Source organism: Phalaenopsis equestris, unplaced genomic scaffold (assembly GCF_001263595.1).
Source record: "Phalaenopsis equestris unplaced genomic scaffold, ASM126359v1 Scaffold205936, whole genome shotgun sequence".
In the NCBI taxonomy this organism is placed as follows: Eukaryota; Viridiplantae; Streptophyta; class Magnoliopsida; order Asparagales; family Orchidaceae; genus Phalaenopsis; species Phalaenopsis equestris.
Genome location: NW_018225385.1, coordinates 118,271 through 135,180, shown reverse-complemented (window position 1 = coordinate 135,180; position 16,910 = coordinate 118,271). Strand labels below are relative to the sequence as shown.

General features: G+C 33.8%; 1 protein-coding gene across 2 annotated transcripts in view; it reads left to right on the top strand.

Moving 5' to 3' along the window:
* The window catches only part of LOC110036393 (HEAT repeat-containing protein 6), a 135,471-nt gene that overhangs the window by 28,115 nt on the left and 90,446 nt on the right, over positions 1–16,910 (top strand). For both annotated transcript variants that reach the window (XM_020740829.1, XM_020740828.1), the window contains exons 10-13: positions 6,083–6,236; positions 6,905–6,992; positions 7,253–7,355; positions 7,427–7,505. In XM_020740829.1, coding sequence (XP_020596488.1) covers positions 6,083–6,236; positions 6,905–6,992; positions 7,253–7,355; positions 7,427–7,505 — 424 coding nt within the window. The remainder of the gene's footprint in view (positions 1–6,082; positions 6,237–6,904; positions 6,993–7,252; positions 7,356–7,426; positions 7,506–16,910) is intronic.

Here is a 16,910-nt window from a genome sequence, read left to right as displayed (position 1 = left end):
TATTTTCAGAGCAACATGACACCATAAAAAATCCAACGCCTGCTCAAACACAAATCCAACTCAAAAACAAATTCAACACCCGCTCTTTACAGCTACAAACTCCACCACAAATGCAAACCCCACCATAACACCATTCACAGGTACAACTCTCACCACAGGAACAACGCCCCAAAAACAAATCCAACACCCATCGCAGCAAAACCACCACAGCACAGCAAACCACCTCACCGTAGCAAACCACCACACCGCAGCAAACCACCACATCACAACAAACCACCACACCACATCACCACGACACACCATACAACTCCAACACTTGCTAAAAAAAATCCAACTCAAAAATAAATCCAACTCAAAAACAAATCCAACAATTGCTCTTCATAGCTGCAAACCTTACTACAGATGCAACCCACCATAAAAAGATTCACAGATGCAAACTCCATCACAAGAACAACACCCCAAAACCAAATCCAACACCACACCATAGCAATAACAAAACCATTCACAGATGCAAAAAACTGAAACTATCCATTCTGATGCAAACCCCACCATAAAATCATTCACAGATGCAAACCCCACCTTAACACTATTCACAGATGCAAATCCCACTGCAAGAACAACTCCCCAAAAACATATCCAACACCACATCATAGCAATAACAAAACAATTCACAGATGCAGAAAACCAAAATTATCCATTATGATGCTTCTCAAATTCTCACTCAAAACCATTAGAAAATACCAACAAAAACATTAAAAGATGAAGCATCGGCAACCATCAAGCGGGTTAGGGCAGAAACCAAAAACCAAATAATCTCAAAAATTGAGTGCCACGCAGAAGACACAAGTAACCAATCAAGCGAATTCACAAAAAAACTCTATGCAAACCAATGCGGCTAATAAAGCAAATCCACCAAGAAAATGTAAGGGATAGAGGATATCAGAGAAAGAAGCAGACACCCGGAATGAAGTTAAAGAAGATGCACAAATGCGGGACGGTTGGGGCAGAAGACACGAAGAAAATGCAAGAGCTTCGTTGGACTATTAGGGAAGAAGACGTGAAGCCGAGATATATCCGATACTCAAAGCCAAGATCGATCTGATACGCGAAGCCGAGATCAATCTGATACGCGAAGCCGGGATCGATCTGATACTTGAAGCAAGGGCAAGACAGTAAAAGTAACGCGAAGAAACGCGGACCTCGAGCTCAAACCCACTGCTCACGTTTTATAAAAAGCATGACTTGCCGCCCCCAAATGCCCCCAACCCCCTCCCCCCCAAACGGATCCTTAGTCTCTCGACTTTTGCCAATTGAGCTCACTTGGCCATTTTGGGACTAATTGAGATCATCTTTATATTGACGAGGTATTAAATTTAGATAATTTTTTTCTTGTTTTCTACACGAGAGATCATTTTGAATCATTTTTCAATAGTCACAGGATTAAATTGAAATGTTGCAAAACTCTGGACTATTTTGGCTATAAACATTTGCAAAGCTCTAGGACTAATTTGGCTATACATCTAAATAATTATTTGATTATTTTCGAATTGAATTCAATTTAATGACAAGAAAGATTCACAATTGAATGCTATGGCACATTGAGAGGGGTTAAATTAATGTATTTAAAAATTTAAAAATTTTAATTTTAATAATGAAATTTAAATGAGTTATAATATGAGAAGGTTTATGAAATTTAAATGCAAGAAATGTAAAACACACATAAAACTTTTACATGATTCGACCTCTGCTAACTCTATGCCTAGCCGAATCCACAGGCTACGATTTTACTACCTAATCAATAAATCTCCTTCACACATAGCGTAGGTGGAGAAACCCTCGCAATTCAAAATCCAAAGTTTACAATAAAAAAAACTTTTATAACACAACTTCTAAGAGGAAATAAAAAAAAAATAACTTTCAAATTTTGCTTAGCACTTGATGAAATACTTTAACAAATCAAAATTGAAAAGAAACTTTAAGCAATCTCACAATCCGTCAATCATCACACAAATCGTTTTTCTCTTAAGCATTCTCACGTGTAAAGAAACTTTAAGCATTCTCGTGTATTTCTCTTAAGCTTGAAGATGCTTTGATGCACTCTTGAAAGTTTTTCGGTCTTAATGAAGAATAAAAGTAAAAATATTCCCCGAGTTTATTTTTTTTCATTAGCCTCTTTTTCATTCAAAAGTGCTTTTATTTATAGATATGACAGATTTCATTTTATTATTGGTAATAGCATCATTTTTTTTTTATTTAAAATCATATTCAAATAACTTTAAAAAAATGACAAATCAAATTTATAAATTCTATGCGCCGAATCTTTGAATACCTTCCAAAAAGAAAATCGGCAAACTAATTTTATTTTTGTTATTGTTATTACTTACAATTTTCATGCAATGGTTAAGAATATAAATGAAATCTAATATAATTTTGTTAATGCTATTCTTCAAATCACGTTGGAAAGAGATAAAAAGGAAATTGATATTTAATGCTTGGAGGCAACGTTATGTAATTTATATTATGTTATTAATTGTTTCCAAATGTTTCATTTTCGGTTGCAGTTGCTGCAAATAAAAGGAATATAGAATTATAATTTCTTTAGCATTAATGCTTTGAGGATCCATTGGAAATAAATTCTAATAACAATTCATATACATCTTAAACTATTCCTAAATGACATGCATGCCTATTTGTAATAAGCCTTGAGCAAAGCAACGTTTGAATATACGTAATGGAAAGAGCATAAACATATTAATATATATACCTTCTAAGCGCCTCAAAATTTTTAAAACCGTTAATAGGTACAATTGAATATGCATAATGCCATTTAATTTTGTGAATGATGGTTGAATCAATGTATTAATTATGGCCATTAAAAGTTAAATTTACTGATGTTTTTTCAAAGCAAAATAATATTTTTCATAATTTTATTTTTTATAATTTTCTTATTCATTGAAATGAATAATATCAGAAGTTTATGAAGTAATATATATTTTGAATGACATTCTCGATTTGATCTTAGAAAAAATAAAATGCAACAATATATTTTCATAGCTATTAAATTAAATTGATGTCTTAAATATTTTTTGATGTAATGAGAATTAATGGTATCTATAAACTTGTAGTTTTAAAGAAGATAAATTTGATGGAAATATGATTAAGAAATAATTTTTTGGCATACAAATAATTATAGATATAAATTTAAATAAAAAGTTCATTTTAATAGTTAAGAGTGATGTAAATTTTTTTCGAAAAATATATTTTAACAAGTTATGAATTAGTCAATGATTTTGAAAATAAGTTACTAAATTTTAATAAAATAGTTAGCTAATTTTTACTTATAATCATAATTTAAGTTGTAGATGCAAACTCGTGCTTCAAGCTTCAAGCTTACAGATAATCATGTGATCCTAAAGTTTCTTCATAAGACAATATTAGCCCCGCCAATCATATGTTTGTTATCATAAAAATTATAGAGTTAATAATCTCCCCTTTTTTGTTGATGATAAACTTATGTTGGTTAGATTAGAATAAGGTGTAAAGTAACCTTAATCCACGCATGCTTCCTAACATATGTATATGAAGAAACTACGCAAAAAAATATTAATCAATTAATTTAAGCTCCCAACAAATATTCTCTCCCCTTTTTGACAATATCAAAATGTAATGATAAATGAATGTATGGATATAAATATAATGAAGCCAAGTGATTAATATAATCATATATTAGGGTCTAACAATCCTAATTTTCTTCTTAGTTCACAAAAACGATTTTCATCTAAGACTTTAGTACAAATATCAGCTAATTGTAATTTAGTTGGAAGAAATTCAATATCAACATCACCTTTAGTAACATGATCTCTAATCAAGTAATGTCTAATCTCAATATGTTTAGTGCGTGAGTGTTGAATTTGATTTTTAGTTAAAGTAATAATACTGGCATCTTCACATTGATTGATATATGTTCTAATTTAAATCCATAATCTTCAAATTGCTATTTTAACAAAAGTACATAAGCGACACAACTGCTTACGACTATATACTCATCTTCTGCAATAGGTAAGTCAACAAAAAATTTGCTTCTTAGAAAACTAAGATGTAAGGGACGATCCTAAAAATTGACATGCTGCAGAGGTGATTTTTTGATCGACTTAACAACTAGCATTATGAGTATCAGAAAAAAAAAAAATCATGACACATGATAATGAATGATACCACAAACCTAACCTAGTTGAGCCTATCAAATATCAAAATATACGCTTAACTGCAGTTAAATGAGATTCCTTAGGGCTGGCTTGCAAATGAGTACAACCACATACAACAAACATAATGTCATGCCTACTAGCAGTGAGGTATAAAAGAGAACCAATCATGTTCTTTCAAAATATGTTATCTACTGGTTTTCTAGATTCATGTAATTTTTATTTAGTAGTTTAGCTCATGGGGGTCTTAGTAGATTTAAATTTCATGTCAAATCGTTTAAGTCATTTGTGTATTTGGTTTGACATGTAAAAATGCTTTTCTCTTGTTGTTTTACTTGGAAGTCCAAAAAAGAAATTTAGTTCTCCCGTCATACTCATTTTAAATTCCTTACTCGTCGTTGATGAAACTCATGACAAGGATTCATTTGAAACTCCTAATAAGATATCATTTACATAAGCATTCACTTGATGAAGTGCAACTTAGGTGAAATAATTTTTAGAGATTTTTTCATGCATTGCAGTCCAAACATTCCTATTACATATTTCACACCCCAAACTTATATTTTACAAATAAAACACACAAAACATGCCTTTTATCACAAAAGAATACCCTGTTATGATCTGTCATTTACTTCGTACTCCATTCGACAGCGCGGGAAAAATCATTCTCCAACACGCGCGAACTCTCTTTCCAATGCACAAACTCCCCTTCTCCAATGCTCAATTTCCTTCTCCAACCCCGTAAGAACTAAATCTATATTCGTGCAATCACCTTTACCTAACCTTTTATCAAGTTTGTTCCATTGATCTAGCTTAGGCACAAAAGACTAAAAAAGTTGAGCACCTGTATCAGAAATAGATGTAAAAAGGCCACGACAAATTGAATGAAAAAACAAAATTGCTGTTCTTGCTAGGTCTTTGACCTACAAGTGAGAATAGACCAAAAAGGAAAGGACTCTAATCAACAGGGACTGATAAATAAAAAATAAAAAAAAAGGAATCACCAACCTGCGGTGCCGGTGAAGAACACAAATTGGATCCTTTGCCTTCGAAGCTCTGGAGATAGTGGGAGGAAATCCTCTGAGCAGGAGGGAGAGAGCAATTGAAAAAAATGATTGTTGAGGCTGAGAGAATGAGAGAAGTAAAGATGACGAAAGTTTGATAGCGTGTTGCCAGCAGATTTTGTGTTTTATTAATGAATTAAAAATTTGGAGTGTGAAATATGTAAATAGGATTATTTGGAGTGCTACGTATGTGAAAATCCCTAATTTTAAATATTTTGATTCTATTATACAGAAAAATAGGAATATAAATATTGTTATAAATTTGAAGAGTTATGATTGCGTCATTAAAATGAAAAAGTACTCTGAATGGTTAACTTCATAACACTAGAATTAGGGTGATTATGTTCTATGGATTTCGGTCTTGGGAAATGAAAAAATTCTTTGATATCTAAGTCGAACATGGAGGAAATAAAAAGAGTTCATGACATGGTAATACTTGAATCACATGAATGGATGTAGTGCCATCAATTGCAGATAAACTAAAATGCATCCATTAGATTAGTAGATAAAATTACTATTAGAAGATTCGGGAGTGGACTCAGTTAACTTGGGTATAACTTGCTCAAAATAATCAGTGAAGGTGGAAGAATATATTTAATGTCTCAGGTAATACTTCTTTGGAATGAATGAAACATAAGATTTCATAAATATGCCCCTGATAGTTAGGTATAAGTCTAAGGAAGATGATGATGGTTATACAAATACTTTTAGATATAACCTGTCATATTTTGTGCATATAGTGCTGTAATTTATTGCATATTTGTTCTCATTATCTAGTTTCTTCTTGTTAGATGTATCTTATATTTTATTTTGCAGATACGGTTTGCCTCATCTTCAACTTTAGCTTCAATGCTGGATGGGCATTCGGTTGTTTTTCTGCAACTAGCAGAGCACAGAGAATCCACTAAGTGTGGGTCATTTACAGCACTTTCCAGCTCACTTGGTCAAATATTGATGCAGTTACACACAGGTGCTTGGCAATATTTTTCAAAAAAAATTTTCTCGAGTAATTGTCTGTGATTTATTTTGTAGGTTAATTTGGGCCCGTTGGTCTTTGAATATTTGGTGATGCAAAGCAATTTGTGAAATCATTTATTTCTTCATCTAGTGTTCCGAAGTAAAAATGAATTTATTGGATGTGCTATCTACTGGTCTGTTCAATTTACTGTTTAGTTTGCTATGTTGACAAATTTTTTGAACCAGTTGCATCTTTGGTTTTGATATCTAAATACATTCATGAACAACAATCTCTTGATTTATGAACAAAAATTTCATAGTACTAAATTAAAATAATGCGTTCCATATAATGATGTGCGCTTAATTTAATCTGCATGTTTCGATCTCTTATTCCCATACATTTATGTAGATGGGTCTACTCAGATACTATTGACCTTGTTGTCAGATAGAGCAACTTAATAAAATTTTGTAATTACTTTTATCCTTATAACCGATAGAGTAATTTAATAAAATATTGTCGTTATAAGAATCTCCATACAGCATTGCAAGGTAAGTTACTATTCGATATATGAGTTCAAATTGCCTAATCCTATAACTTTTTTATGTTCATAGTTTTAAAGAAGTTACATAACCTTCGTAGATATAAAATCCTTGTAGTTTGATTTTGTTCTTACAATACAGGTGTACTGTACCTAATAAAGAGCGAAAGTCATGAGGGATTGCTCGTATCCTTGTTCAAAGTTTTAATATTACTAATATCTGCTACACCGTATGATTCCTTTCTTCAGATTGCTTTTTTTCTTTATGTATGCTTTATTAGTCCAGTTAAACAGCTTTTGAAAGATATTTGCATCTTTGTGAAATAATATATAATTTGAGTGGTCTCTTTTGAACCTCTATAATTCTGTGTTCTTAAGTTAGTTTTTAATTTTATAATGTCTTTAGTTTTTAATAATTTATAAATACAAATCCCTTAGACAAATTAATCGCATCTGCTTTGAAGATTTTCTTGTCCTTTTTCTTCAACAGGTATGCTCGAATGCCAGATTACCTTTTTTCAAATACAGTTTCTTCTGTGCATGATAAGATAAAGCGAACCCTTGCCTTTAAAATGGACAATGTTGGCCTCCAGGTTTGTTCCATTTGAAGTTGTTCTTGTTATAATTTGTCTGGTAATCTTTCTTATCTTAAGATCATTTGCAGGCAACTGCTGTTAGTTGCTTGGGGGCAGCACTTTCCAAATCACCTCCTTCAGCACATGCATTGAAAATGCTTGAAGAAGGTATTTCAAAAAACTCGGGCATTCTATAGGCCAAAAACTGCCTCAGTTAAATAATTTATTTGATATTGTGCTCAAATTAGTTGCAACGTATCTTTGTATGTTGTAGTTTTTATTTTAGTTTAGTTGGTAGAGTTTTTTCTATTTACCAACGTTTTGAGCTTTTTGCAAAGACTTTAACTAGGGAAATGCATTCCAAAGTACTTTCAGAGCTATGATCATAGCTTAGTGCTGGAGGAAGCTTATTCTTTTGACCCTGAAATTATGTTTCTGTCTTTATTTATGAATGTTTGGACCAAGGATTTTAAGCTCTGCTTCCGTTTAGTCTAAGTCATTTCATGAAAGCTTCAATTTCTTTGGTTTGGTAGTTTCAAGAGTCATTATTCTGTTTTGGTTTTGGTTTCAATTTTAATTATAAATTTAAAACTTAAATTTGGCAAATTCTTTTATTTTATAAAAAAAATCATCATAAATTTAGGAATCAATAATTTGTGCATATATATGTTATTCTAATGGCGGCGAGTCCCTATAAAGCTGCTTCCTTAAATTAGATCACATACCCGGATGCCAATATGATAGGTAACGTGTTCTTCTAGTTATGAATGTAATTAAAATGTTTTATTTTGGATATATTATAAATTAGAAAGTAATTACATGATATGCTATTATTTATTTAAGCTAATCGTATTGTCATAATTAAATTTGAATTTAGAAAAAAGGCATACAGATTTAGTGTATTAATTTGTTTTCGAAATTTATGAACTTGCCTATAGTTCTAAATATAATTATTTGTATTTGGTTAGTTTATCTTTTTCTAAATTATATTAATATGGTTAGCTTTATCGTGAATGGTTATCTTATTATGATTTGTATGATTATTTATTAAAAAAATTTGTATCACTTCCATACATTGATTAATTAGCAGCTGTTGCTTGTTATTTTTTTTTAAACTTTTTACTGTCTAAACAAACTTGTCATTATATTTTCAATATTCCAATCATATTGGAATGATGGTCGAGATATGTTTTGAGTTTTTTGAGCTATCCATGCACATTTGTAATGATTCTAGATAAGGCTATAAGTGCCTAAGCACCCGGTGTATAACACGATATTTATTCATAAAAGGTTAATCTATATTTATTTAGATAATTAAAAAAATTTGAAAAAAAAAATTCATGCTTCATATAGCTTGCTTGATTATTTAAGTGTGTGAATATGCTTATTCATTTTTAGCTAAGAGGTCGATAAAATACTCACTTAATAATAATTTATTTACTTTTTAATAACTTATTCTATATTGTTGTATCAATCTTATTTTTTTTATGCATGTAAATAGTTATTTATGCTACTAAGTAGTACAAGTCCAATGAAAACATAGTGCAAATAATTAGATGGATAGATTAAAAATTTCATTAAATTTTGTTAATATTTGATAATAAAATAATTAAAAATCTAAAAATTAACATTTGATAATAAAAATATTGAACAACAAATGACTCGATGCATATGCTAGAGATCAAAATTTATTATCAACAAGATGTTAGAAATAATGTTAAGTGAATTAATGCTAAATTTTATTAAAAAGTTATGAAAATTTTTATAATTTTTAACGTAATTATTCAACAAAGTATCCATTTCAACATTCACGAACCAGACATATTAATATTAAATTTCATTTTATTAGAGATAATGTATCTAAAGGAGATATAAACATATGATTGATTGGAATTTATTTTCAAATTACAAATATTTTTACAAAGTCTTAAAATGAAGAATGAATTTTTGCAATTCGAAGGGAATTAGGAATGTTGGATCTTAATTTGTGATTGTTTGTTTATTATTTTTTAGTTACAATATAAATTTAAGTTAAATTAAAGTTGCATTACTTTTTCATTTTGCTGAAAGGGGAGAGAAATATATAATGGTTGTTTTTGTTATTTTCTTATGCATATAGTTAGGTGGAGATTCTCAAAATAATTTAGGATGTTATTTATTACTGCAATTGAGATTTCAAAAAATGAAGCCTAGTTCGATATTTGCTATCCAATTTAGCTCATTTATCATCATGAATGAAGCCTATTTTTATATATGCTGCATCTTAATTGATATTTTGTTTGTGAATTACCACATCGGGGAAAATTGGACTATCTCAACATATATTCAGGCTAAGTAATATATGAATTCATAGGGTAGCCCTTTCATTTTTTAGATTTTATTCCCACGGAGGATAGCATTGATGAGGGTTCGGTTATAGAACTGGAGCACGTTTAAAATCTTATATTCTGGGATTTGAAATGATTTTCTTCACAACTTTTTTTTTCATTTTTATATTTGGTTTTAATTTATTTTTCTATTACTGCATTGTCGACACTATTTTGGTTGGCAGAGTTGCCCATAAGAAGCTGTCGGTCCCCAGAATTGAAATCCCGTCGCCCGCTTCGGAAGGATGTTTTTATTTACATATAGATTTAAGTTTAGAAAAATATGAAATCAAACTGACCCCATATTTTTCATAGTTTAAATGAAAGAGTGCTATACCTCAAACCCTGTATTTATCCCGAAGGATAAATACAAGACTTAAGGATGAGACTTGATCAAATAAACTAAGAAATATATGACGTTCATTTGGTCTGCGAAACCGTTTTATTTGCCGACAAGTTCCCCTATTTAATATGAAGAAAATTAAATAGGGTTTATATTAAATTGGGTTCGGAAAAGCTTCCTATAAGGGCAAGCCCCTATAGTTAATTACATCTTAGATAACCGTAGTCACCTAAGAATATTTTCGATAAGAATCAGGAAATATTATTTTCATGAACTTCAAAAGGATAGGACTTTTCAACAAAATCGGACAAAGAGGTGTGAAAGAGGTGAAAGAGGAAAAGAGGAATGATTCAAATTTGGAACATTTTGCTGTAGAGTCCAAAGGAGAATAACTAGGGGATGCCACATATCTGAAGGAGAACCTCAACGACTTTCCAGTCAACCCTATGGTTTGGCTTCGGTTTTGAGGAGAAATTATTCAAGTGTTTGATCCTGTCAATTTTATTTAATTAGGGTTTACATTTGTGTGAGATGATCACACGAATAGCCTGAAAGATATGTGGATTTAGATCGTGACGAACGACAACCTCGGAATTCTAAAACAAGTTAGGGCTTAGATTGCACAGTAGAGCTGTAGAAATGCCTAAAAAAATGTTGAGGATTTATGTTGCACTATGCAAACAAACTCAAAATTCTATGGCTTGGTGTTTTAATTTCTAAGGAATGATTTAGCTGGTATAGATGTGTTCTGCTGTTGAAGATGACCGTGCTGCCCACAACGCTAGCTCCAAGCTCCTTGCCGTAACACCTTCGAGTTCGACGTACATGCAATTGTCTAGTCAAGGATCTGTTACCGGGTACCCCCTATAAAACCAACTACTGTCCGCTTATACTAAGGTATGATGTGCAAGAGAAACAGTAGCATGTATGGCGAAAAAAGCAGTCAAAGCAGTAGGGCATGCAACAGTTGTACAATATATAGAATAACAGTAGAGTGTGTAGTACAGGACAAACAGTAGAGTATATGGTGGAAAAGAACAATACAACATGCAGTGTAAAGAAAAAGTAGGAGGTACGATAGAAAAGCGGCTGTAAGAAAGTAACATGCTGTAAACACGAAACAAACCTGTATACTTGGGAGGTCCGTTGTTCCTTTAAGTGTAATTGATGTGGCAGTTATAAGTAGAGCAATGGAATTTAAGGAACGAGCTAGCAGGCATCATATAGGCAAAAGTGAATTATATTCACTGTATAAATAAAAAAACGTTGCTTGGAAACTTCGAAAAAATCCGACAAATAATTCACGACGGAAAATTCGAGAAAATTGACGAGTAATAATCTAAGTAAAGACTGTAAAAAAAAAAACCTCGGGAAAAAAAAATCCCGGAGAAAAGACCATGAGTGCTTTGTCCAAAAATTCTAATAAAACATATGAAAAAGTCTGAAAGAAAGAGGGGACCTCAAGCACTCGGGTCAGGACTAGGCTCAGATATATATTTGTACTCGAGGTTCGTCGAAGGCTATTCGGTCACCCGGATGTATAAAACCCGCCACTCGACTAGAAGGGTGCCCTACTGAACCTAACTTAGGAGGGTACTCCTTAGCCCAAAACAGGTAATCAACAGGTGAACAATCAATTTTTTAAAAACGTATTTAGAATTTATATTTTTAGCATGCACATAAATTTCAGGAACACAAAAGAGAGTTGTATCAATTTTGTTTGTAGCGAAAAATATAACTTTGTTTGAGAAATGTGTATATATTCTTATCAATTTTGAAAAGTATAGTTGTCCACGAGTCGATCACGCTGTCGGGCTTAGGACCGCCAACAACTTAAGAAGGTACAGATCAACTCCCGCTAGTCTTATGTCGGTGAATGATACTTTCATACTACAGTTCACCGGGTCCGTGGGGGGTGTTCTGATGTCGTAGGATGGAATATCATTCTGCTCTACCACCGGTGTGTCTTTGTCATCACTGCCTTAAGCCCCAGCCCCAAAACAAAAACCGCCAAAACAAAAACCGATCTACTTGCGACCTTGTTTGATGGTTTCACGTATAGCAAAATGCTATACATGTGCACTTTTGTATCGGACATAAGCACTGAAAACCGAACCAAAAAGCAAGGAAAGAAAAGAATAAAAATGGAGATGAGAGAGAGGAGGAACTGATCCACCTAAAACATCGAAAAAACTGAGAATGAATCAGTTCTCAAAACTCATGAGGAAAAAACTTGAAAAAGTAGGACCCAAGGACCTTGAATCAATCCGAAGGGATGTCACTTTCTTGCATTTTTAGAATTGGATCGACCCGAGGAGCGTGTCCCTTCCAAGTTCTATTTCGAGCGGGTCGAAAGAGGCCCGAGCCAACATGACGATCACCCACAAATGACCTACCTCCTAACATCGGTGTCCAAACCAAAAAAAAAATCTTCTATGGAATCAATTTATCTGAACCACATGCTCTCCCAAAATAAAACTTGGAAATCTTCCAAACCTCCCAAATCGAATAAAAGGGAAGTGGTCCGGGGAAGACCGCCACTAGCACTTCCAAACTCATGCCAAAATTAAGATTTTTCAACTCCCAAATTAATCAATAGCTTCATACATGAAATAGATATAAAACCTTCCAATAAAGTCACATAAATGCTCTTGGCCGGGGTCACTAAAGAAGGGGACAACAACCAAGGCTCTCAGCCAAGGCCGTCAACATAACAAGGGGCTCACAGCTATGGCGGTAAACAGGGCCCAGAAAAGAGAGTAGAGGGTCACAGGTAAAGCCAAAAAACACACAACCAAGCTCCAACTAACTTAAGGGTAAGAGCCAGAACAAACCAAACCAAACCTTGTATAAGAAGCTCACGGCCACAAATGGCAAGGAGGAGTCCAACACAACACAAACCCACGGGTGGGGGACAAAGGAGAAGCAAACCTCCACCTACCAATCTCACGGTTAGAGGGCAAAACCGAAAGCCACAAGGGCAGTGCCCACCGAACAAGGCTCGCGACCAAAGTAGCAAAAGGAAAGCCAACCCCAACATTGCCAAAGTGTTGCTTTTGATATAAATAAGAGAGTGAATGGGCAAACTACTCAAACCCAACAAAAAGGGCTACACTATCCCAAGCAACCCCTTAATAGGCTCGCGGGTGGGAATAGGAGAGGACAACCACCCAACAAGCCTCTCGAACAAGGATAGCACAAATCACAAGCTAGGCCTTCGAGTAAGGGCTTAAAATGCGTCAAACTGAGCCCCCAACTAAGGCCAGAAATAAATCCCTCAAGGCTAACAAGTAAAGCCCAAATGACTCAGACACGATCTCAACCACGAACTCAACCTCCAACCCTTCCAAGGTGAAAACCGAGCCCCGAATGGAGACCAAAACAAAATTTTATAAGCTAACAGATGCAGTTTATGCAGTAAATCCAAACCCAGCCACCTTTAAGCAGACCAAAAAGAAAAAAAAAAAACAGCAGGGGCCAAAACAAATAAAACCACGCCCCAAATCAACCTTAAATCATTTGGGGATAAACCTGCACATGTATTGGTCTTGAAGTAACCAACAACATATAGATCCCACGCCAAAAATAAGCCTTATAATTAGGCAAAGAACAAGAACTAGAGCAGGCAAAATCGAGCCCCAATGGAGGCTAGAAATCGAGCCATTCAAGGCTAAAATGGGGCCTGTGCATAGATTAAAACCCAAGCCTTAATAGAAATTAAAGTTCCAACTACTTCAAGGTAAAACCGATCCATTTAAAACCAAAGAACAGCTCACATGCTTTTGAAACATCAAGATATGGAGCCAATATATGTCTCGAAAAGAACAACAACATGGAAAACACATTCAGGTCACCAACTCAATTACTCCAAACATGAAATAGTTTCCAACATATATTTGAGCAAAAGGATGCCTCACGAAGAGATAAACCAAGCTATTAAGACAAGTTACAGGGCTTTCGAAATTATAGAAATCTTCCGTTAGCATGCATTTCAGGTCAGGAAAAGCCACAGGGAGTTAAAACCGAGCTCCAATAGAGGCTAAAAAAACGAACTCAGCAAAGGCCAAGAAATCGTGGCCTATAAAAAGCTTCAAAGCAGGACAAAGTAGAGGCCACACCGAGCCTTGCAAAGGATCAAAACAAGAGTAAATTTCTAGCTTTTATACCGTGATGATAGACAACAAGAAGTAGATAAGCACGAATCTTCTAGAGCCAGCTTTCCTTAATATCAAAATAAGTTACCACATTCATTTTAAGCATGAGAAATATAATTTCTTCCAACATGTATTTCTAGAGGCAGCCCATATATGCTTCAGTTCTCACTAACCCTAGCAAGAATCCATGCTCAAATCTCAAAATATGCCTAGATTTTTTTACTTCCACATGCTCTTATGGTGAATATCTCAAAATACATGAAAGTAAATTAGACTAGCATGCTGTACCATCCAAAGGAAACTATTCTCAGCAGCCTGACCGAGAGAAACCGAAAGGAAGCAAGGCACAGAGGAGGGGAGGAGTACCTCTTTAAAGCAGAATCCAACACAAAAGTTTCAGAAAAAAAACTTCCCAACTCAAACTCTTTTCCAACAGCAAGAGGAAGCCAACCCAAGCGCTAAGAACTAAAGAAGAAAGTGAGAAAGAAATTTTGCAGATTTTTCCCTCAGAGATTTTCGGCCCTTTGAAATGCACTAAATAAATCTTAATATAGACGAGAGAAAGAGAAAGAACGCTCAAAGGATCGTATACGGCTCGAGTAGACGAGCGGAGCACATCTGAGCACATGCCCCATGCGAGCGGCTCGAGAGGCAGAGGGTAAGATCCTCGCAGAAGATAGGATTTACGACAGAGATAAGGGATGGGTCGTCTGTGAGATTGTCTCGTGTATGAGAGGCGAGCGCGGGAATGAGATTCCAACGACACAAGAAGGACGCGGGCCGCGGGTCAGGCGAGCGAACGAACGGAATTAGGGCTGAGGCCCACGGGTTCGAGAAAATGAAGCGGGGAGGGGGTGAAATAGATTTAGGTTATAATAAATAATAATAGTAATAATAATAAGCGATTGTTACATTGATTGTAGTCATCTAAAGCTCTGAAATTTGTTTCCTTGAAGATTTCAGTGTATGTATTTGCACAACACAATATTTATATATTTACATATCCTACACCTAAACTATCATATTTATATTTATTATGCTATGGTGTAAGAAATTTATGCATGAAAAAGTGTTTTCTTTTTTTAGGTGATATTAAAGATTCAGAGTGTTATTTATGTAAATATTAAAATTTAGGTGTAAATATGTAACTGTATTATAATTTGGTGGTATGTATGTAAATGCCTCTTTCGTAAAACCTCTATATGTGGAGAAAAATTTGCGTACGTAAGACTTTTGTAGTGCTGCGTACATCAGAGGTTATTCAGAGGGTATTTGAGGGTTATATCTACGTTATACCCCCTGTAACATCTCTGTAACATAACTATAACCCTCAATACCCTTTGAATAACCTCCGATGTACGCAGCTTTGCAAATGTCTTACGTTCGCAAACTTTCTCATATATGTAAGGATTCTCACACGCTTCAATGCCGTGCAAGGAAGGTTACAATTATTAAAATATGGGAATAAGAGGACTAATGTGTCGGGAATGCAAATAAGTTCAGTTTTGAGTTCACTCAAATTGTTTTTCAGTTTCATTTGGTATGTAAACCTGCAATATTTGCTTATTACAATGCCAAAATATTCCCTTACATGGGGCCCAGTCGAAACTAAATAGAAATATCAAAGATTCAAAATAACTCAGACTATTTTAAAATGGTTCTCTAACGCTTTACGCAACTTTTTTTATTTTTATTTTCTGGGCATTAGTTTTTTCAATTATTGGTTGCCCAACAACTGTTGGGTAGAGAGTTCTTTGCTCTGATGATCACATTGATTTAATAAGGCCTGGTTTTGCCCATTTCTGAATGTTTTAAAATTATTTCTTTGATATTCGTTTGGGTCGAGTGAATCATGCAATTATTGAGCCAAATCGGCCAAAAAACAAAGACAATCACATGAGTTGTAACAATTAAATCAGGAATATATAATCACCAATATTAAGTCAATAGGTGAATCGCCTAAAGTAAGTTGGCCTAAATGATGACAAGTCATAAATACTTTTTTTTTTTGTTCTTTCAAATTACTCTTCTTATTGAGTTCCATGTGATTAAGAGAACTGATGTAGTCATGGTACTTTTTTCATATTTATTGATCAACTATATGTGAGGATATATGAGAGATAATGGAAGTCAAGTTATAGTTGAGTGTTTAACCAAAGGGCCGACTATAAGACATCTCTAAAGGATTTCAACTTAGGAGATAATCACAAAATTAAGACCAATATGATCACCCAATGTTCAAAATGTTTGAACACAAGCATAAATAATATTATGACTTTTTATAATTAATATTCAAGCCTAAGATAGGGAGAGAATCATCCTTGCTTGTAAAGATAATTCTCTATCTCATAATAAATTAAGGGTGGTCTTGATCATCCTTGCTTGTAAAGATCATTCTCTATCTTCCCGTCGAGTTTTGCCTCTTGGGCTCAAATTTTAGAGGTATGGCAGCTTCTCATCCTCAAGGGGGTTTTCTACAATCTACACAAAAATCTTTCGTGAGAAAATAAGAAAATTTCATTGAAATGATATTTTAAAGCAACATAAAATTTTTGCTAAAATAAAATTAAGAGTCTATAAGCCAGTTTTTTTACTTAGATAGTATGAGTTGGAGTTATACTTCTCATTCGATAACTCCAACAGTTCTCTTTTGGTTCCCCTCACATTATTCTTGTAAGTAGCGGCCTCGGTGACCTTGACGTATTAGATG